General features: G+C 41.7%; 1 protein-coding gene across 1 annotated transcript in view; it reads left to right on the top strand.

Moving 5' to 3' along the window:
* si:dkey-22o22.2 (neural-cadherin) overlaps positions 1-23660 on the top strand; it is a 123818-nt gene that overhangs the window by 47652 nt on the left and 52506 nt on the right. Inside the window, exons 2-12 of the mRNA XM_047599884.1 lie at positions 3477-3665; positions 6751-6976; positions 9052-9256; positions 13068-13179; positions 13973-14222; positions 14676-14818; positions 17060-17232; positions 17312-17480; positions 17674-17844; positions 20986-21158; positions 22189-22356. Of these exons, the coding sequence (XP_047455840.1) occupies positions 3477-3665; positions 6751-6976; positions 9052-9256; positions 13068-13179; positions 13973-14222; positions 14676-14818; positions 17060-17232; positions 17312-17480; positions 17674-17844; positions 20986-21158; positions 22189-22356 (1979 nt within the window). The remainder of the gene's footprint in view (positions 1-3476; positions 3666-6750; positions 6977-9051; positions 9257-13067; positions 13180-13972; positions 14223-14675; positions 14819-17059; positions 17233-17311; positions 17481-17673; positions 17845-20985; positions 21159-22188; positions 22357-23660) is intronic.

Here is a 23660-nt window from a genome sequence, read left to right as displayed (position 1 = left end):
CACTTGGTTAATGTGAATAAACAGACGGCTGAAAGTAACTGCAGGCCTTAAAAGAAGAACCTCATTTTGTGAAACACGGACTTTGAAAAGTTCAATGTCGCTGTTGTCAGTACAAGTGAAAAACCAATGTTAGGGAACAAATAACCGACTACCGCTTTTAAATAGAAAACTGAACCTGGTGACACTTTTTGTTGTTACAGATTAGAAACAGAATTCTAGAATTTCTAGATCGCACGGTCCATTTCCTCAGCAGTAAATCTGGCAGCTAATCGTTTACAGACAGACAAACTAACCTTTAATAGCCTTATTCATATGAATAGTCTGCCTTGAGAATACACTCATGTTATCAGGTTGTTTAAATATACTTGTTCAACAAGCAAACACTAATCAGTGACTTGCAAAGGTGAAATGAAATCGAAAATGCTTTCATGAAAACATGGTAACACATGTGTTCTTTGTTCTTTGTGTCAGGACTGGAAGCAGTTAGTAGTTTTCAGATCTTGTCATCGTGATATTCTGTTAGGGCCACGGCCATTCGACAGGGGATGTGTCCGTGCTGTCTGCCTCATGGACACAAGAAAACAGCACAATATGTTTCAGAAGTTATAAGACATTTGACTTAAAAACTTGAAGAAACTTCATTAAGTACACTATACATGTCTGACTGTAAATCAGGGTCTGTATGTTCTCCACCTTCCTTTGTTCAGTGTCTAGAGTTTACATTCAAGCCAGATTGTGTCATCTATTTCAAAGGCTGATGCTAACACACGTGGTGTAAATCTCCCAAGCTGATACGTATCTTACCACATGATGAATTAAATGTCATTATTCTGGTGTCATCGACCTTTCACCAGCCTGAAGTTATGAAGGAGCCGTTGTCTGGCTGACAGCGCCGCCCCCTCCTGGATCTGTGTTTCCATACAGTCCTTATAGTTTTCATCCTCACACGTGTTCTGACCACTAGCGCTGCATCCGAACACGTTGATGTTTATCATGATGATGGGACAGATCTCAATTAACTTCCATGCACGGCTCACAGCGCAGCATATGAAAAACTACAGATAGAAATAGATGAGATTATTCTGGGTTTAAGGGCTCACTGAAGACGGAAGCGCGGCGATGCAGAAGAAGACTGCTGCATCTTCACCATCACCTCATCCTGTTCCTCTTAACTTTCCATTTGAAGTTTTTGAAGTTTTGTTTGTTTGTTTTGCAGAGTCTCTGCATCTGTTTGGCATAGCACACAATTTATATTCAGAGATGGCATTCATTTAAGGACAGTTTCATGCACAAAAAAGTTAATATATTTTACATACACAAGAATTTTTCAGAATTATAAAAACCATGTTACAGGAAACCTGTGCTTTAGTAATATTTTAATTGTCATAATTATTTTTTATGCCTCAATGATCTAAATGTTGTTATACCACAATCTAACCCTCAGTATAATGACAATTAAGTTTGTCTCTGATGCTTAAAATGCCCACTATGCTTTGTTGGAGGTAAACAGGAAGAGTAATGTCACCAGTGGTTTAATCAGTGTGCTACAGTGTGAGCCACATTGTTGATTTGTGTTTCCCTTGAATGCAGGGATTACTTTCAGCAGATTACTTAGATACTGAAGAAAACTGGATCGTTCTCCAGCGTCGGTGTTGTCTGCAGGGTCTTTTTTCTGTGATCTAATCAGACTTGTGGATGTGTAAGTTACTAATTAAGTAAAAATATTTTATGTCTCTGAGTTGGCGTTTGACAGTTGTAACTCCAAGCAGTGGCTTTCTTCCCTTTTACAATTTTGAGCTATCCCCAAGTCTTTCCTTTAATTATTGAATGTCTTACTTGCTCCTTCTCTTCTTCCTGCATACCGCCTCCCGTTTCACTTCTGTCATAATTTCCTGTCCTGTCATTTCTATTGCTATTTTGTTTATGCACTTACTCCCTTGTTTCTTTCCCCCATGTCTGTTTCCTCCTCCTCTTGTCCTCTATTTCCTCCGATCTTATCCCCACGTTGTCCTCCTCATCTCCTCTCCCTTGCCTGCTCCCCCGCCTCCTTCTCTCCTCTCCTTCTCCCGCTCTCAGTGTGTTGACACACCTTCAGACACGATACAAAAATACAGAAAGAGAGGTAGACGCTGTTGTGTTGTCACCTCCTCCTCTGTCGCCTCCTCATCCCTCTCTCCTCTCCTTTGGTGTCTCTGAAGTGAAGTTTCCTCTCTTGTTCAGGCTGTTGTCTCCTCCGCTGCCGTGAAACGACACATGAGCCTGAACAACAGCGAGCGCCAAAGCACCTTCAAACCGAACAAATCCCTCCTCACAACCAGACGACATGAAAAGCAGCACAAAGGAAGAGAGTCAGTGCAGACAAACACAGTGTGCATGTGTGTGCGTGTGCACGCTCGCGCGTGTGCGTCGTTTTTGACTGGGCGAACAGGAGCACCTGCTGAGTCTGGCTGTGTGATCATCAGAAAGTTTTTTTGTCATTTTATTTTGGAGGAACTGCTTCCTTTTCCGCTTTCCTCCCCGTCACTCCATCCCTCTTGTCTTCTTGAGCTCCAGCAACTTGCAGATTAAACATGAGAAAAACAACTTTGTCCCCTTTGACTGAAAGCTACTAGGCTTTTCCACGTCGCTGTCTGAACCAGTGGAGCTAGCTTAACTAAAAGGCTTCGTTAAAAACAAAGCTTAGACAAAACAGCAGCCAGTTATGGCAGCGAAACTGCAAATAAAGTAGAGACAACAGCTCTTTCTGTATTTCTTGATGCGAAATGCTGTGATTCGTGTTTGTCAAAGCAATTTCTAGGGTTCTATAATGTGAATTGTAGTATGTGATTTTATCATGAAATGCGACAACTCTGCAATCATAATGCAGTCATTTTTATTTTATTTTGTTTTATTTATTTTAGCCGAACAACAAGATATTTTCCTCTGAATTCGGTGGAGACCAAAAATGGAGCTTAAAGACAGATAGACAGAATATTCTCCATCATGTTATTGTATTTTTTAATTTACATCATGTTGTTTGTGTATACTGGATCTAGAAACAGGCAATAGTTTGGCCATGCATAAATAGTTCAGCTTTAAGTTTGACTGGTAGCATTAAACTGGCAGGTTGAACCTCCATAATAACACCACAGACAAAAGAATTCACACTCAACTCTGAATGCATGTAAACACCTCAGCTGAGTTATCTGTGTCAAAGTCAGGTTGAAAGCCGAGTAGGAATCACAGAGCGCACAAAGCTTCAAAAACAGCCACATACAGTGGGTGAATGTTGTGTTTTAGTCCGTGCGTGAAAGCAGGAGTTATATAAAGACAGTTCTTTTAGGTTGACAGACAAAAGACAAAATTTTACCGTGTTTCACAGCAAAGGCACTGGCATTTCTTAATGAAGCCGCAACTCTAACTACAGGCAAAAAAAATTGGGTATTTTAGCCATTGTATAAATAACTGTCCCTTTTGTCATCTTCTTCCTTCCCCAGGTGATGAGTGGTACCTGTGCAGACTGACTCTGAGCACGCCCAGTCAGGCTGACCTGCAGTGGGCCATGTTTCCTTCACCCTACCTTGCTGCCATAGGCCCCGACTCACCCCCCGGCTCCATAGTTTACCGTCTGTCGGCACGTCAACGAGACGGGTCGCTGGGACAAGCCCAGTTCCTCCTGCTGGATGGTGAGTGATTATCTTCTGATGGCCGTTTACTGTACTGCACATAACGTCTGTAGAGCGCAGTGTTACAAGCCCTCGGAATTGAACTGTTCATTTTTATTTATCTATAATTTATCTATTGATGTCTTTTAATATTCAAATACACCTCAATCTTCCATATTTTTGTGTTTTTTTATTTTTTTTACCTACCACAGTGAAACCTCCTTTTTCTGTTTCTTCCAAAGACCTGTCATGAGTCTGCTGCTGTGCTTATCTCCTGCTTGTATCTGTAATTAGGTCCGCTGCTGCTCTGCCTGGCACTATGTGACAACCCTGTTTTGTTCAAAGGAGTGATTTATAAATAAAATGTGACTTGTTGAATTTCAATTACCGTCAAGTGGAAGAGGGAGAGAAAACGCACATAAACGGCAAGGAGCTGCACTGTTAATCGCTCCCTGGGGCAAAGACAGCTCCCAGATTCAGGAATAATAGGAAAGTCTCAGGAGAGGCAGCGAGTGGGAGAGTTGGAGGGTGGGCGGATGGGCGCCGGTGGCTGTGGATTTTTTTTTTATTTTTTACTTCATTTTTTTATTGGAGCCAAGGAGAAGGAGGGAGGAGGCAGGAGCAGGGGAGATATTTTGAGAGCTAATTTCTAATGCTTTCATACTAAAAGCTCCTGACTTCCCTTTGGCGTAATGTGACTACATGTGTACCGACCAATAATCCAATAATTTATATTAAAAGCATCATGCCAATGTGAAAATATATTTATACTGTGACGCCAGTTAGAGGCATAAATGTGATTTTACTCCGTTTGAGGGTGTTAAAGTTACAGCTTGTGTTTGAGAAGCTGGACAGAGGAAGGTTTCGCTGAATGATGTCTTGTTTATTAATGTATCTGTCTTAGTATTTCCTTTGTCTGTGTCTGTGTATCCAACAAATAGTTGTGCTATATGTTTTGTACTAGCTAAATTACTACACTGAATGTTGTGACACTCTAAGAAGTGGACCATGACAGGTGTAAAACCAAAGTTTGTGGAGCTCCCCCTGGTGGCTGGCTGCAAGGTCTTCCATGTTAATGGATGGAACTTGGGCCTAAAAACTAAATGTGACATCATGATGATTGACAGTTGTATGTGTCCCCTGTGGCCATGAGAGTATAGGCAAAATAAAAATAAATGCAGTGTATAATCCAAAATGTCTTTGTTACTGGTGGAGGTAGAGGAAAGTGCAGTATTAATCAAATAGCAGTATGGGCAGGTCATCAATAACGGAGCTCCACTATCAGGCAGTAACTACTGCTCAGACTCTGGCTCCAAACTCTCAAGATATCAGTGGGATACTAGCATCAGTGTGGTCAGGTGTCCATTTTTGTACAGTCCATGGTCATGATGCACTATTCCAACAGTTTGCCATTTGCTGGTGTGCATCTCTCCACAGCCCATCTACACTATAGAATCATCTGAAACAAAAAATCTGTAGACCAAGTGCTTACCACATAGACTGTGTAAATGCGGACAATGACACTTCCTTGCAGTGGCCAGGCTCACATTATTTACCTGCTATTTACAAAGCGGTTGTCATGGCAACTGGTGGTCACCATTATCTTTCTGTAGCTTCGAATTACTAACTGAAACAAAACTTATTCAGAAAATTGTCACTTGAACATGCATCAGTGTCATATTAACTACCTAAAACAACAGAACTAGAAACCATCCAAATATGATTTAAAACATGTATTTTAGTGTTTTATTTTGGCCCGAGTCCCATCTGCTAACATGAAGGGGGTGGAGCTCATGACTTATACTGCAGCCAGTCACCAGGGGGAGCTCTACTTACTTTGGCTACACTTCAGGAGCTGTTCCACCACCCATATTTATACAGTCTATGGTTCAGCATGATTCAGGAGAGGCGTACCATGGTTTGTAGCTTTGTCTAATCCTGGCTCCTGTGGTTTCTCCTTTTGAATGACAAGCACAGACTACTGCCATCTACTCGTATGAACTGGAACTGACGTTTCCTCTCCACAGCTGCAGAACATACATGTGCAATCTGGCTCTAGTCTCTGTGGTGTCTTCTACAGCAAGGCTACAGCAAGGACAGTATCATAGAGTGTTGCTGAACACCCACTTTAGTTCTTTTGGACTATTGTGCCCCAGGAAACAGTACCAGTGTTTTTCTCTTAAAATGGAAATGATATTTAGATGCCTGTATGTATTTGGAATAAACAGATACCCCATGAGGGCTTTCAGTCTTTAGGGTAGCTCATAGGATATTTTGACTCAGCAGTTGTAGATAGGATGCATTCTTTTAATCAGTGAGCCTTAGAGGTGCTGATAGGTGTATTTTTGGCTTGCTCATCTGTTTCCCCATGCTTTCATATTTATGCTAAATTAGGCTATCCACATCCTGGCTCACACAGACAGAACATTTACCTTTAAAGTCAGTCTTTATTTGCATCTATAATGAAAGAAATTGGTGTGATGCTTTGTGCGAGTAGAATCTTAAAAACAATCTCATGTCTGAAAAATCACTCCTCAAATAGACGAAGCAGGAGATGACTGACAAGTTGGATGCAGCTGCTCTTCCAAACCCTCTGGTCAACAGCTGGGGATTCTTCTCCTCATCTGTCCATTCTCTCCCCCACTTCTTGTCTCTCATCTATTTTCCTTCCTCCTTGTTATCATCACTGTCTCTTATCCTCTCTCCATCATAATTTCTTTGTCTTCCATCCCCCCTCTCTCCTATCCTTCGGTCATCTTGCCTCTTTCCCCCCTTTGTCTCTCTTCACCCGGGGAAGGTGAAAATGAACTCTCTTTTTTTGGACTCTTCAGACTAATAGTGTTAAACAACTCACAAATACTCACATATACAAATCAACATGCATGACATCCCTCCAGCCTCAAACAGCCTCAATTGGTGTTCCGTAATTGGACAGCTGTGACTCATGTGTCCCATCTATCTTAGTTGGCATAGTTGGAACTGCATGCATTCCTTCTTTGTTTCACTTTCTATTCCTACAAGTAAAACAAAGTACCGGCCCATCTATATTATGTAATTAAAATCATTTTCAAGAACTTGCTTCTTCCTTTGTTCTCTGCTAATAAAGGTGGTGAGGACTGCTTCGAGGTGGACCGTCGCAGTGGTGAGATCAGGACCACAGGGCGCCCCCTAACCCCCAGTAAGGAGTATCTGCTGGGGGTGCAGGCAGTGGACGGACGAGGTCGTAAAGGTCTACCGGCCACGGTGGCCGTCCTCGCTGGCTACCGGCCCCCGCAGTTCACCAACTCCACCTACAGCCTGAACGTCCCAGAGAACACACCCGTTGGCCAACCGTGAGTCCCTGCAGCAGTTTCATAACCTTTTAGTGGACGAGTCGGATTATCAGTGAAGAAATGTGATTGGGGATGCTGGGAAAAGCACACACATTCACATGCTATTGCCATACACTGGCAGAAGCTCATGGGTACCAGGTGTCGAACCCATGTTCATGGACGTCCCGCTCTACCCACAGGATTTATACCAGCAGATCGTGTTTTTCTCTGGGGGGAAAATCAATCTTTTCAACTTCAATACTGTCGAATTTTTTAAATGCATTCAAATGTTCACTGTTATCATGTCATGTTTCTCACTTCAAAACATAAAACTTCCTTTAATTAGCACTATTGTGTTTTGTTGTATCTGCGCATTTTGCGCTGATTGTTATGTATACAGTTGTAGCTGGAGTGCTTAGTAACATTAATCTTGTATTATTATTACGTCTCCTCCATATTTACAAACATCATTTACATTCAATTGCCTCCGAAACTGTGTGTGCAAAAGATATTTGTGTGCATGGGTGTTTGCGTGTGTGTGCGACTGTGTGACGGCCCGCTCCTTGGTTTCGCGTCATGTGATGCATGAAAAGATGAGCCCCGTAGAGCAAGACAAAAGAAAATAGGGAGAAGGGGAAGAGAGAGGAAGAGGTTGAGAGCGGATAGAGGAAGGGAGGAGAAAGAAGAGAGGAGGGTGGAGGGATGATGAGAAGGGGGATGAAGGGGTGGGGGGTGGGGGCAGATGTGTGAGCGTGGCCTGAGGCTGAGAATTTGAAAGTGTGGCAAATTCAAATATTTATTAAAAGCAAGGTCTGGATAAACATGAAGGGGAGTGTGTGTGTGTGTGTGCGTGCGCGTGCATGTGTGCGAGCGTGCGTGTGTCCCTCAGGCCTACTGGCGCAAAGCACATTGTATTAATATCTAAGTATCCATGCCACCCTGTGAGCAGAGTGTGTGGGTGTGTGGGTGTATCTCTCTGCATGCCTTTTCTGTGTGTCTCCGCTTCCATTATGTCCCTTTTGTGTGTTTTTATGTCCTTGTTTGTGTGTGTCTGACTGTGTGTGTGTGAGAGAGAGTTTTAATCAAATTGATTAACCAGGTTTTAATGTTTTCTGAGTTCCAAATAACCCATGGAGGCTGCAGACTTTAAACACAGCACTGGAGCTCAGCCAGCGCGTCACAGCTCCTCTTCAATTTATAAGTCTGTTTGGAAATAGAAATGTAGAGCAGCTTTTTCCTGACCCGTGGTCATATTTACATTATGAACAAGGCAAGTCAAGTATTTATAGAGCACATAACGTGTCAAAGTGCTGTGTAAAGATATAAGGACAATAAAAAAGTAAAAGACAAAAAACTAAACAAAACACAATTAGCCAGTAAACTAATGATACATACGATGATGATATATTTTCTTCTATACAGCCATGGCAATATCTCTGTTAAAGACCTCATATCCACATTACTGAAAATGACACCAGATTAAATTAAAGGACCTGTGTGGAGGATTTAGTGCCATCTAATGGTAACAGTGCAATTTGACACCACTTATAGACACGGTCCCTCACTCCTCCCTTTCCAAGCATTTTTCAGTGTCAGCCTCTTCATAAAACACAAAAGGCCATCTATAGAGCCAATGTTTGATTATTCTTTCATTAAACATTAATCATACATTAATACATATATTAACACATACATTAATGCATTAATCATCAATGAAAATACAATTATTAATACTACTCTTGTGTTAATGCTGGGCCTTAAACGCAGATGTAAACTGTATAAGATGAAGAAGCACACAATCTTAGCAGGCTGACATAGAAAATTACACTTTGTCTCTAATTTTTGAGCTTTGGAGCTTGGCAAACTTTCCCAAAGTCTGCAGAATACATATTAGGCTAAATCTGGACCATTCTGTATTCTGGGCATGTATGCTGAAGTGATCCACTTTTTTATCTGGCCCTTGAGAAGATGACTAACAAGAAGATGGCTCAGAACTGGCTTCCATCACAATCTTCCTTTTATTTTATAGCATGCATTCTTGTTGTCATTACTCGTGCCACTCTAACACACTCCTGTCTGTGTGCGTGTCCGTGCAGTGTCGCAGTGGTTCAGGCGGTCTCCTTCCAGAAGAAGAGTCTGTCCTACATGCTGCTGGTGAATCCTGGGAATCTGTTCAGCATCAACCAGGAGAGCGGTGCGCTCAGCCTCACCAGGGCTGTCGACTATGAGAGCGGCCACAACCTCCACAGTCTGCAGGTCCGAGCTTCCGAACCTGACACAGGCCTCAGCGGTGTGGCAGAGGTATGTGGACGAGACCACACACACGATCATTTCATAGCTAGTGAGTTAATAGAAAAAGGGCACTCTCAGTCAGTGCACTAAGACAGTTGAACTTTAAGCAGTGAGGCCTATTTATCCTGCACTATGGGGTAAATAAAGGATTATTTTACCTTTCCTTATCTTAAGTTATCAACTTTAAGTTATATACAGCTCAAGAATAATATGGTCACATATTGTTTTACTTGTACTTCGTGGTGTTGGTGTTGTGCCAACAAAAATTTTAAATACTTGATTATTTTAGATGAACAGATTTGGTATAAATAATATAAATAATATTTTCTTTTTTTAATTTCTTCTCTGTTTCAGCTATTCCTTTAGATGTAGTAGAACGTAGAACAACTGCTTTGAGAAATGCGGACATTTTAAGTGTTGTTCACACTTCAATGATGCACTTGTGCTGCTGAGTGAATGTGACTGTCATTGGAGTGTGAATTGGAAGGTCACCTCACGGTTGTAAGTGGTATCACAGGCACTCTGCCCCTGATAAACAGAAAAATCCACAGTTGCACAACTTAACATCATACAGGGTGTTGACCCTCGACTGTGGAACACGCCGCTCTATGATGAAAACTCATTAATTTAAAATGAGCAAAAGTGCTGGCGCTGAATCAGACGCTGTGATGCAACCGTTTCATTTACTATTTATTCTGCTTATGTGTTCATTATGCATGCTCAAAACTAAAGACGTACTGCTGAGCATCCCGTGTAGCTTCTCATGATGAAAACCAAAGGCTGCTTTCAGAAATTACATCTGATCAGTTTTAGGATCAACAATGCTGCAAAGTTTGGTACAGAGTACGCAGCATTATGGATTCCATACGGACTAAAAACATGCACGTACACGGGTGCTGAAACGTGGTTGCTAAGTACTGGTGCCTGTTCTCAAAGTGAGCTCTGAAGACTTCATACAGAAGATAGCTACATCTGCTCACATTAACACACACTCACACATGCACGCACAATAAGAGAAATCCATTATCACCTGCTCTCAGTGCCCAGATGGTTGGAACAGACAGAGAATAGCTGCTAAACTACCAGCGTCCCCCAAAGGCCACTGCTGCTCTATAAGCTTGGCTGGCTAATTCACTCCAAAGGCCCCGCATGTGTGTGTGTGTGTGTGTTTGCATGTTAGCCAGTTATTTAGAAAGCATCCTCCTCAGCAGTGTTAATGTTACATCTCATTGTAGCTTCTGCAGTTTCTTTCTCCTTTGGGCTTTATCAGACATTTTAAAGCCATCAATAGTGGAAGTCGTTTTCTCTACATTGCTTTATGCAGCATATTTGATTTTCAGCTATATTGGTTAGTCATACAATAAATAATAATATACAGGGAGCAAGGAGTGTGCATGTGCAAGCTTTTATAGACAATACGAAACTGAGAAAACAACATGAACAGTGCAAATGGTGCAAGAACGAGAGACAGTGCAAACGTTCTGCAGACATTAGTGTTTTACTATGTTAACTCTTACAAAAGGTTCAAATCTACTGGCAACCTGTAAGTGACAAATGTTATTTGAGCATAGGGGATGTCCTTGTGTAATCCACCCCACAACCCCCCTTTTCATTTTTATTTTGGAAGAAATTCATATTGTTCTTTTTGCTTCACAGTGAAATGAAAGATGTGCAAACGTGTCCTTCTATTAGTCCAAAGAAAATTGCATGTTTATCATATAAGTATTGAACTGGTCCAACCCAGACCTTCTTGCTGGGAGGCATCAGCGCTAACCACTGATCCACTGTGCCACCAATTTATAATTACTAATAACATAAAAATACTACATATATAAAGGAAAGTGGGTTCCAAGCTTAAGGAAGAGTATATACTCAATTTATTTCTCAAATTACGTAATTTAATATATAATACAATCCGATACAACAGTTATGCCATATATTCTTTTGGAAGCTTTTACATTTTCAGTTTTTGTAGACAACTCTCCTTAAAAACAGACAATGTCTCCATAAAAGTACATGACTGGTGAGCGTATGTAAAGAGGATCTAACTCGCTTCAGTGATAGCCATGCAATGATGTCACATATACTTAATGTACTACTACTGCAATACATTGAACTCATGACACCTGTTCCCCGCATAATTACCCATAATTGACAGTTTTACTGAAGACACAACAGAACCACAACAATTTGACAGATTTCGTGGACAGTGGACCATGGTGGACATTAACTCAACATCCACCGCATAAGTTGTGTAACCCCTTCTACATATACATGGAGATGAATAAATAAAATGTTCAATGGTGTAGTGTTTTAACGGTGGTTCTGTAATGTTTACCTGAGGACCTCAAGCAGATTTTCATTGGCATCAGTAGCAGATCATGTTCACTTTTCATTCATTCATATAAGGAAACATTCTGAAATGGTTGCAAAAACTTCAAATCAAATCAGAAGTTGTTCTACTTTTTTAACATTTGAAAAAGAAATCACACAGATAAGGTGACTGATAATAAAAACAGTAATTATAGTTTGTGTTTCAAGTTTTTAACTTAACGGTAATATGGCCAGTCTTTTAAACAGAGAATGCTCTGGTTTGCGACATAAATATTGACCTACTGACTCTGAAGTGAAAGTGATAACCAATTTTATACTGTTTACACTTGAATCTTCTAAATATTCAGTGCGTGTTTGCAGAAGCAGCTGTGGATCTAAATCCTCTAGGCACGCCCCTCCGCTGCCCTGCTGTTATTACTGAACAGGTGGTGTGACGAAGGTTCAGGACTGCAGAGGAAATCTGTGCTCAGGTGGTCACGTCTGCAGCCTCGCCAGTTAAATCAGGTTTTATGGGAATGGAAAATGGCGTTTTGGTATGAGCTCCAGCAGCTCGGGATAGTGGGTGAACTGGACGGGAACGAGGGAGAGGCGACAGCTCAGGATTTAGGAGGTTTAAAGGAGGGATGGAGAGAAAGAGACAGTATGGAAATGGGTGTTTTTTTCTCCTCGAGCAGGAGACACTTATCTTCATACTGTTTGCATGAGTTATTCTGGAAAACAAGAACATTGATTTACCGTAGTCAAAGTCGATTCATATCACACCGAAACTCAAGCCTGCTGATTCTGTTAGTGGTTTCTGGACCAATGACCAGTGACTGACGAAATATTTTTACAGGCTTATGTTCAGTATTATTATCAATACGTGCAAAGATCTGTGCTTCAGATCTTACACTCGCATTACAATCTTATTATTGTCAGACTTAAGCTTAATAACACAAAATATTTTAAAATGGCCCAAATATAACTATTGTATATACACATTGTGAGTATGTTCTAATCAGTATTAGGCTGAGTCCTATGGAGTCCTGCTCGCTTGCCCCCTTTGGGTGTTTTTCATCTTCAGGAAATCAGGAAACACCATGCTTAGCCTGTGCCACCCGCAACTTAACCTATTGAACAGCTCTCCCCATTTTTCCCATGCTTCTATCCATCCAATCATTGCCACCATTGCAACAGATGGAGCCAAAAAAAGTTGGTTCAGTTTGTCAAGGATTTACTTGTTCTGTTATATACAGTACTTTTCTACAGCATTGTATAATGTCCTGGGCGCGCTACATATTCAATATTTACCTACTGTGCTCTTCATGAAAATGTGGTTGACACCCGGCCTAAACGCTGCAGAAATCTAATTTCCAGTCCTACTGCGTAAAGCTCTAACCTTCTGGACTTTCTTGCTGCGATGAAATAACTCACCTGCTGGGTCACGCTGCAGTGAATCTGAATCTGATCTGAAATACAGATATTAACGGTGAGATGCTCCCTGCAGGTGGTTCTCCACATTACGGATGAGAACGACTGTACGCCAGAGTTCCTGCACTCCATCTACACCAGAGACAACATACCTGAGAGCGTGGCACCTGGAACCTCGCTGCTGCAAGGTAACACACGCCACTGATCTGTGGAGCGGCTTCTGGTAAACTATTTGCCCTCTGTCAGTGAACACAACATCAGCACGGTACACCTGTGGTTATGCTGTGCAGTGTGTGTTTGTGTGTGTGTGTGTGTGTGTGTCGGAGCCATCTGTCATAGCTGCTGGTGACTGGTGGAGATCAAACAGTCCGACTTCAGCGAGGCTTTGCTCTTATTAGGCAGACAGCCAGCGCCACATACTCAAACACACATACACACACTTGCAAATCTAACTTTATGAGGGCCCTTGTTGACATGCTGCATTACTGAGGTCCTTACCCTAATCCTAACCCTAAAACCACATCTGAACTCTCCAAATTCCTCCAAGTTCCTTGAAGGTTTGTATCGAACTTAGGACCATCCAGTCTCCTCATTCTCAGAGTCCACGCCTCATAGTGGACACATTCATGTATAGCTACCTGAAACAGTTTACGAACTAATGTTTTGATAAAATCTCTCCTCTTCTCTCTGGTTTCTCCTGTTTTCCCTCCACTTTCTTGTCTCCTTGCCCTCTTCCCCTTCCTCCTTTTTAATCCTCTTATCTAATCTCCGCTGTCTTCCTGTCCTTTCCCTTCTCATCATCTACCGTTTCTTTTCCTCACATCTTTTCTTTGTTCCTCCTCTGCGTCCCTGTCTTCATGTCCTTATCTATCTGTCCTCTACGTTTCATCTTCGTTACCATCCTCCTCAACCCAATATCTCTTTCCTGTTTTTACTCTTCTGTTTCTTCCCATCCTTTCTCCTCACCTCCTCTCCCTCCAGTTCTGGCCCGGGACTGTGACTCCGGCGTGAACTCCGAGCTCTCGTACTTCGTTCCCAGCAGTGACTTTGACATCTCGTCGGGGGGCGTGGTCAGCCCCACCCGTCGCCTGGACTATGAGCGGCCCAATCACATCTATGAGTTTGTGGTGGTCGCCGTGGATGCTGGGACGCCGGCCCGCACGGGGACAGCATCTGTCCGCATCCGAGTGGCCAACAGTAACGACGAGGCGCCCGTCTTTTCCCAGAGCGTGTAGGAATCTTTTTTATTTCGCTACTTTTCCTGTAGCTTCTTTTTAAACTTTCCACCATAACAGTCAGCACTCAGCTTCTCTCTCTGCCTCATCTCTGTCACTTGTCTTGCTCTCTCGCCCACAGAGTCAATCTGCTAATTAAGTTTGTTTTCAGTTGAAGTTGAGTCTATTTTTAATCTCATTGTTCTCCTCCATCTGTTTTCACTTCGTATTCTCCTCTCTCTTGTCTGTCTGCTTCACACTTTTCACATTTGTGTAATGCACTTCTACATTATTATGTATGTTATTTATTGCACATCATCTGTATGCAGTAACAAATGTACTTACACTCTTTTGAAATCGTTATGCATTTTAATCTTTATCTTTATAATCATTAGAATTAGTTTAGAGCATTGTTAGTGTTAGTACTGTGCAGTCAAAATTTGTCATTTTTCTCCTTCCTCTCTTGTCAGGTATAAGACCTTCCTCAGTGAAGATGCCGGTCCTGACACACTGGTCGCCATTGTCCACGCCAACGACCCGGATGGAGATGCCGTCTCTTACGCCATCACAGGCGGCAACGAGGACAGCAACTTCCTGCTGGACAACCAGAAAGGTGAAAGGGAAGGGAAAATGAACACAGCTAATGAAATATTCAGAATCAAGTATTTTTTTCCATCAAGTAGTGTTTTACTGATTATAGTCAGGCAATCAAAAGAAATGGTAAGAAAAGAGTCGAGTCCTTCCTACAGTTGTGAATGAATTAAGATGAAAGTGGTCACTTTGTTGATTCACTGACATATGTGTACTAGTCCTATTGTAATGCAGACCGATCTACAAATGGACTGGAAGTGGAGATGAAAGAGCATGAAGTCTTTAGTGGCCGTTAAGGAAAGCTCATTGGTCATTAAAGACTAAAATCAATGAAAACCATAAATCTCACCTTCATATAACTGGTAGTAGCTCAGTTATCTTGACACGGACAAACCAGTGTCAACATCAACCTCTGCAGGCGATTGGACAAAAACACATCAGTGATAATGAACATGTTGCTGGTTAGCTAGCAAGCAGCATTAACACACACGTGTACACACGCAGCAGCATTTAGCTCACTCACAGTCATACCCAAACATACACACACCTGAGTGGCTGTTTCCATGGTAACGAGTATTTGGGGATCAAGCTTGGCATTAACAAGGTCAGTGACACCCCCTCCTCCCCACCCCTACAACTCTGACACAGTTATCATTTCTTCACTGTTTCAGGCCGAGTCATTTACATATTTGTGTGTTTGTATTTTTTGTGGGGACCAGCTGGGGTTGAAGTCGCTCCTCATTCCTCGTTCATATAGTACACAAAATGTCCAGTGCAAACAATCTGGATGTTTGCTCTCGTGCCACATTGCTCTGTGAGCATTTAATTTCTGGGCTACACGTTGGCATTTAAAACGTGGCCATTGTTCCCGTATATTTGCAGTCAACACATTTGGAATGACACATTTTCAGTAGTTTTTGATGCGTTGAAAATGTCATGGAGGTAAAAGCCTGTAGCTTAGCGACGTCTCCACTCTGTTTTATTTCTATGAAGTGGATTTTGCATTGTTTTATGCGTGTGCAAATAAAACACAAGGCACAGGATGGGGAGAGTGATGGGGTAGGGGACGCATGTCATTAAATATGATTGTGTGTGACTTTTAAAAGATTACGTTCATGTGCAGCACTGTGATGTTCACTCATGTTTTTCCCTCTTATCTTTGTGTGTCGTTTCCCCTCTCTCTAAGCCTCCCTGTCACCTTATCACCCAGCATGCACTGTTCCACTACTATGCTTCTCCATACACACACACACACACACACACACACACACACACATTTGCATCCATACACAGCCAGATATAACCACGAACATTTGCACATAAATGATACATTAAGACTCTCTCTCTTTCTTTCCTGCACACACACTCAAGCAGCAGATGGCCTTTGGCTTGCTCGGCTGTTGTGCTTTGTCACTTCAAAGCGTCGTGAAGTATTTTCATGTAGATGTGTTCGCTCCCTCCCAGCCTCCGTGTCTCTATTCATGTTGCTACCAAAGCTGCTTATTTGTTTGTTTGCTCCACTGCTCTGTTATGGTAATGTGGAAGTGATTGTTAGCGCAGAAAAATATGATATTTGTTTTAGGCCTTTTTTTTTTTTTTTTTTGACCATCGCTGCTGTTGGTGACCAATGGTGAAGCTTTTTATCTGCATTGTTTTTAATCTCAGTGCGTCGGTTATCATTTACATTCACTCACACGGTTGCTGCTTCGGACGCAGAGGCCGGGAAACACACAGCTTCACTTTTCATTTCAAATGTGAAATGATCAATCACTTAGCCGAGCAACTGGAAAATAATCTGCACTGATTGTGATATCTTAAACTTTGCTGCATCTACTGATGTGGTGATTGTGTTTTCTTGGTCTGCTGTGCCAGTAAACCATGGCTGACATTTTTAAACTGAATGATTAATTTTTTAATCCAGGTACCAATCAATAGATAATAATAGTTGTTGTTTGCAATCAAGTGATTATCCACTTAATATGTCTCAGGTGGATCACATATTTAAAGCAAAACAACAAGCGTAAACTAAGCTTTACCATCGACTTAAGGCCAAAATATCATTCAGTTGAAATTCTACAGTTTAAATTTTCATGAGGGACAGCATGACCAGCAGCTTTTGGGGAATTTTTTATTTTTTTTTTTGTTTCTGCAGAAATACTCCATGAAACTCACATTTCTTAACATATGCCAGCAACCTACTTTTTTTTTTGTTAGCTTTTTTTTGTTTTTTTACACCAATGCTTGTATCGTTCTGTGTGTGTAGGCATCATCAAGCTGCGGCGAAGTCCACCTCCCCGACTGAGGGGGCCGCAGTACGTCCTCAACATCACAGCTACTGATGATAATGCATCCGGTGGGCCGTACCCTCTCAGCAGCTCTGCACAGGTCATTGTGGGAATCAACGACATCAACAACAACAAGCCAGTGTTCCAGGAGGTGACTGGACTAATATGTGAGTTAATCTAAGAAACATGGCACAAATTCCGTTGTCTGACTTGGCTGTTTGTGCTCTTAGTGTCACAACTACAGTCTGAATGCAGCGGTCCTGGAAAACCAGCCTCCAGGGACGTTCGTCTTGCGTGTCCAGGCCCACGACGCAGATATGGGGGTCAACGGAGAGGTTAAATACGGCATCATGCACAGAGATGGAGTGTCGTCTGGATTTGACATTGATCCTGACAGTGGTAGGCTGCGTGTGACGAGTGTTTGTGCCACAATAAGAAGAATGCACGTTTTAAAAGAGTAAACAGATAACATTTTCATCCTCTGCACGCAGTCCTGTGGGGAGCATTGTCTGCAGTGTAGTTCCAATGTTTCACTAAAACACAGAACAAGTGAGGACGTTGTCCTGGTAACGTGGTCCCCTGTGTCTGTCAGGTGTGATCACGACGGCGGTGAGTTTTGACCGGGAGCGTCAGAGGGAGTTCACGCTGTCTGTGACGGCCACTGATCAGGCTGAAGAGCCGCTCATTGGAATCTGTCAGATCACAGTACTGATCTCAGATCAGAACGACAACGACCCCAAGTTTGAAAACAGCCGCTACCAGTGTGAGTACCACTAGTATTAATACTACTATTACTATTACAAATAATACAATATGTATATGAATACTAGCAGTATGTACACATCTACTACTAATACTGCTGCTATTACTACTAATATATATTTCTTTCTATCACTACTATCATTGTGAGTACTACTACTACTGACTAGTAATGTGTACTAGCAGTACTTCTACTATTACTATTACTGCTCTAAGTACTACTACCCATGGGAACACTTGTACTACTAAGACTGCTACTACTACTACTACTACTACTACTACTACTACTACTCCTACCACTGTCAGTATTACTGATAGTTGAATTAGTAATACTTCTTCTAGTAGCAGTAATGTATTCCTAGCAGTGTGTATTACTACTTGTGTAACAACTACCACATTTATGATTACTTCTACTTCTACCACTACTACTACTACTACCACTGTGAGTATTACTATTACAGCTATAAATACTACTACCTGTGTGAATGCTACTACCTCTACTAGTACTGTGATTACTTCCAGTGATTAGATTTCTATTAATGCTAGTACTATTATTACTAATGTATTACTATTAATGGAGTAACAGTAGTAGTGCACTGAGTAGTGATCCCATCACCATGAATTCTAGGTTGAATATTGCTACAAAGTTCTACTTCTACTACTAGTGCTACCTCAGTACATATCCTTCAGTAATACTTTACTGCTGCTGCTGCTACTGATATCCTATTACTACTATTACTACTTGGTGCTCTTACATTATTGACTGCTTCCATTTCTGTTGCATGTTCCAACATTTATTAATGCTTTTAAAGCTACTCCTGCTGTCTCTGCTTTATTCACGGCATCTACTGGTTCAAATACTACTGCCACTGGTACTCTTGATACTATGACGTCCAGAAGCAGTTCAGCTCTCGTCAGCTGGACTTGTCTCACCTCTTATACCTGAACGGGGTGAAACAAGGTGGTGGCGCACTCAGGGTTAAAAGGTTTCTTTCTCTCAGGAATGACACACAAACATCTGTGCTCTCACACCTTCCACTCCCTGTTCCACACCAAGTCTCCTGTGCATTTACTGGAGGTTTGAAAGGAGCAGGTGAAGAGTGGAAACCGCCTGTTTGTCGCTGCCATCCTGTATCAGTCTGCATCCTTGTAATCCTGGAAAGCTCTTAAGACTGATGAAATATTCTCTGGTGCCTCCCGCGGGTCCATGTTTGTTTACTATGTGTGCAAATATGTGTTTTGATAAGCATCGTGTCAGAAGTTCTTCTCATCCGATTAGTGAAACGCACAGAGTGGCTCATTAACTATTTAACAGGCAGATTGAAATGTTTCTGGGACATGCATTCATTTACCACTGGTGAGTGTGTTTGTGTTGTGGGGTTTTTCCTGCACAAATGAAGGAAATGAGCTGGAAACCACCTCTTGTTCAGTCTGCTTGTTATTTATCTTATGGTCTTTATCCTCACACAGCACTGTGCGGAGGATTGGGGCTCTAGGGACAGCATGAGCAGCAGCTCTTGGGTGTTTTTTTCTCCCTTCTTCTCTTTACATTCTGTAAGCAAAGTTTTCGTCTCGTCCAGAGGGTTCTGTTTACTGGAAAGGAGACAGTGTCCTCTGGCAGCTGAAACTACTTTCAGATGTCTGTGAGCATGAATGTAATTTAAATTTGGTGTAAAACTCCTTTCAGAACGGGCTGCTGTGGTGTTTTTTGTAAAAATCTGCAAAGGAAACTAGCCAACCCAGTCTTATATTAGATATTGTCACACACAGTCCATAGAGAGACGTGATAAATGCAAACTGTAGCTTGACAGTCTGAGTAAAAGCATCAGAAAGCTCAAAGTAGAATAAATGTAGTTCTGCCTGAAAGCTTCTAGCAAATAGTTACTTCTATGGAACAGAGTTACAGGAGTCAGTCATGGATGTTGTGCGGACACAAGTCGGTGCAAGATGTACGTTCAAAATGATAAGTTACTAAAGTCACTCAAGTTAAAGTTCTCCTCTTCCTTTTTCACATACACTTAAAAATATGAGTCATCAAGAATCAGTTGATTAAAAATTGTCTAAAATGCGTTGTTTTCTGCTGCTTATTTGTGTCCTGGACATGGTTCCTATATGTACAACACGATGCAACTAGCTCTCACCATCGCTCACAATTTTTTTGTGGTGAAAAGTTGGTCTGGAGTCGCTTCATTGGGAACCGATCATGCAACATCATAGATCTGATGGATCTACCCGTCGGGTTGTTCGGGTGGACTTTGTGTGGTATAGCCATCCACAGCACCTGAGAGCAGTGCAGTTAAATGTGTTAAATGGCTGACTTTATTAGGTCATTAGTCTGGCTACATCAGGCTACTTGTACAACAGTTTTAGACACAAAAATCAAAGTAAAAAATCCCACTGCTGTTATAACTGCACCAAGAATGCAACTGTTTATTTACTTACTATTAATATTAATTTGAGATCACTACTTAAACAGAAGAAATAGCTTACTGTGTTACAGCATTATGATGTGTGCAGCCTTGTACCCTGTGTACCCTGGGAGACCAACAAACCCTGGGTTCGCTCCTGCTGGTTGTTTTGCTTGTTTCTCTTTGACACACATTAGACTCTGCAGGATCTGACGTGATTATTCAGTTGAAATGTATCCAGTGAGACCCACACATCTGAAAAGGACATAATATTATTGACATAATGCTTGAAATGCAGTATTACGTAGGGAAATGCAGCAGCCGACCTCCTGTTTGCTGGTTGTTGTTGTCTGATCAGCGCTGACATGCGTCGCAGTCAGCAGGATTGGAGGTTTTATTCATAAATTTAAAAATGCATCTGTTGACTTTGCAGAGTGAGACCCAGAAATGACAAAATGAGGTGACATACTGCTGACACAACACAACGCTGTGTTCCCATTATTATAATATCTGCTTACCATCACAGAACATGATGTTGTATTATGTTCATTCAGATTTAATGGAATTCAGTATTTATGCTTCAGTCACAGTCAGACATCGTGGACGTCTCATAGAAAATATGTGACATGACCATTTTAAATAAAATAAATAAATGTTATATATTAATGTTAAATAGTATTTAAATATTTCCTCTAGTTTTATTTTCTGTGTTTGACCACTACTCCATTTCATATTAGATTTCCTGAGGGAAGATACTCCAGTTGGAACTAGTTTCCTGCGAGCAGCCGCCCATGATGACGACCAAGGAAGCAACTCAGCCATCACCTATTCACTGTCAAGTCAGAATCCTGCGTACCTGCACATCAACCCAAGCACAGGCTGGATTTATGTTAACCACCCCATCTCGCAGGTCAGAAAACACCATTACCTTTTTAACAACTAACTTCATTTAGTTCTAAAATTAAAGCCCCTAACCGTATACCACGTACAGTCAGTGACCCTAACACATGAAACTGACAACAAAGAGCTACTGGCACTGAACACCACGAACATCGCATCTCTAAACTGAATCATGCCGATTAGTTGGTCTACAGTTTAATAATTCTAGATGATTATGTTGTTATTTGGTTCACTACGCTGATCAGCCAGTTAGAGTGATCTAGCTCACCGACACGCTCCACTGTTACTGTCAAATGGCTGACCTTCAGCTTTATGTGTCACGGCCCTAATACATCATGATCATATCTGGATTCCTATCAGGATCTATATTTCACCTCTACTTAGCTTCAATGGTAATTGCATACAGGATTGGATGCAAACTGCAAGCTCTTATATAAGAGTTGCAAGCTTTGTATACCCACAATCCGCCCCTACAGCTTCATTCTTTAAATAGATAAAGAAGGAAATACAATTTATTCTGATGAACGTATCACTCGGAAAAATAGTGAAGCATTACAATGATATGAAACAGAAGTATTTGGATAATAAATCAACCCAGTCTGCATTGTGACCATTTGGAAAATTGTGCAGACCACGCTTGCTATGAATGATGCCGATGCTTCATCTCCTTCTGTCACTGACATCTCCCCTCTCTTCTTCTTCTTCTTCTTCTTCTTCTTCTTTGCCTCTCACTCCCTCTTAAACAGCACTTCAGTCAATAACTTATAGTTAAGGCAGCTTTACTTGTACTGGCTTTCTTTATTCAGTCATTTCTTTGTTGTCTTTTCCTCTCTGCTCTTTAATTTCAATTACATTTAATGTCCAGTGTCTCTTCACAACAGTCAAACAACTGCTTGATCATTAAAATTTGATTTTGTGAAGAAGAGAAAGACCACGTTTCAGTCACAAAGTTAAGAAATGCCACGTAATTAAATAAGTAGTAAGACAACAACTACGCACCCTGGAGGTAGTTGGTTTCTGATCTGAGCCTTTCCCTACAGACGTCCAGGATCAACCGTCAGATCGTGGCGTCAGATGGAGGGAACCGCAGCAGCTCTGTGGAACTGACCGTCATCATCACCAACGTCCACAACCAGCCGCCACACTGGGAGCAGCCTGAGTACTGGGTCACTGTGCCGGAAAACACCATCCGTGATGCCAAGATAGTGGTGAGTTTGTGATGGGGAGTCTGAGCTCCAGAAAACTGATTGACAGCTTTTACTCTAATTTACCAAGGGTGAACTGAGCTCTTCATGCATTCCACACAACTTCATGAGCTTGAACATTTGCACTAGAACAGGATGGAACAGCTGTCAGCGCCAGAGCTCTTGATTTGTCACTCAATATGGCAGCCTCCACAGAGAGAAGTCACATAGACTCTTTAAATCACTTGATGTTCCTGGTACGCTTTTAATATTCTGAATAAACTGATATGATCTTCAGATTATTTTCTGTTTTGTTAGTCTCTAATGACAGTGTAAATGCTCATGTGCTGCCTACTATAAGAGCACATACCAACGCCACATAAATAAACATATTTACAGCCTGGCACGAAAAACAGGTTTAGTCTCTGCAGCTGATTCCCCCATTCATAAATCAACTGTTCATATGATCGCAAGGCTTACAGATATGAATAATTATCTTTATCTGTCAGTGCACACTTGCACCTCTTTGGCCATATAAAATTTAGCCATGAGTTTGCCAGAGTCAAGAGGGTGTCATAGAGGATTTGTTCATTTTTATATATGGTCATTAATCTAAACATTCCTGACAAAAAGGTACACCTTTTTACCATTTGGAGTAAGTCTCCATGCCGGCATTCCTGGCTCTCCAAAGGTCTCTAAGTTGTTAAAATGGACAGACTGACTGGTACGTGTATAACCAACATTGACCATTTTATTCCGCTGTCCTTTATTGGCCCTAATTTGACTCCAGCTGAGAATTTTAAAGCAGGTTCATCAGCTAGCAGGGTTTTTTAGATGTCATTCTGACCTGGCGATGAGCTGGTGATGACTGCATTTCTCTCAATTCTGGACTGTTTTTTGCCTTGAATATCTGATACAGCTGATAGCTGTCTGTCCTCATGCAAGCCAATAGATTTTATGAAAAAGAAAAGAAATTTGTTTTCATCTGATATTGTTCAGCCTTGTCTTTTACAGCTGCCATGACTCCTTCCAGTAGGTCTAAACTGAACCCTTCTAATCAGTAACTGGCTCTTATATCAAGTAATTGACGTGGGCGAGACGGGAAGAAGACGTCTAAAAAGAGAGAAATATCTAAAACCAGCGGTTCTCCCGCCGCAGTAAAAGAGTTCTCTTTCATTTACTACCTCCTTGGTGTCTGCGCAGAGAACCCTGAGGAGGCCAGACACACTTTTTCTCCTCTAGCCCTCTCTCCTCCCTTCTCCACTCATCCATCCTTCCCTCTCTCTCTCTGTGTCAGCACGTTTATCCGAGCACTTCCAGAAATTTTC

This window comes from Mugil cephalus, chromosome 11, assembly GCF_022458985.1.
Source record: "Mugil cephalus isolate CIBA_MC_2020 chromosome 11, CIBA_Mcephalus_1.1, whole genome shotgun sequence".
In the NCBI taxonomy this organism is placed as follows: Eukaryota; Metazoa; Chordata; class Actinopteri; order Mugiliformes; family Mugilidae; genus Mugil; species Mugil cephalus.
The sequence above is the reverse complement of the archived record's forward strand: the minus strand, read 5'-3'. Positions and strand labels throughout refer to the sequence as shown.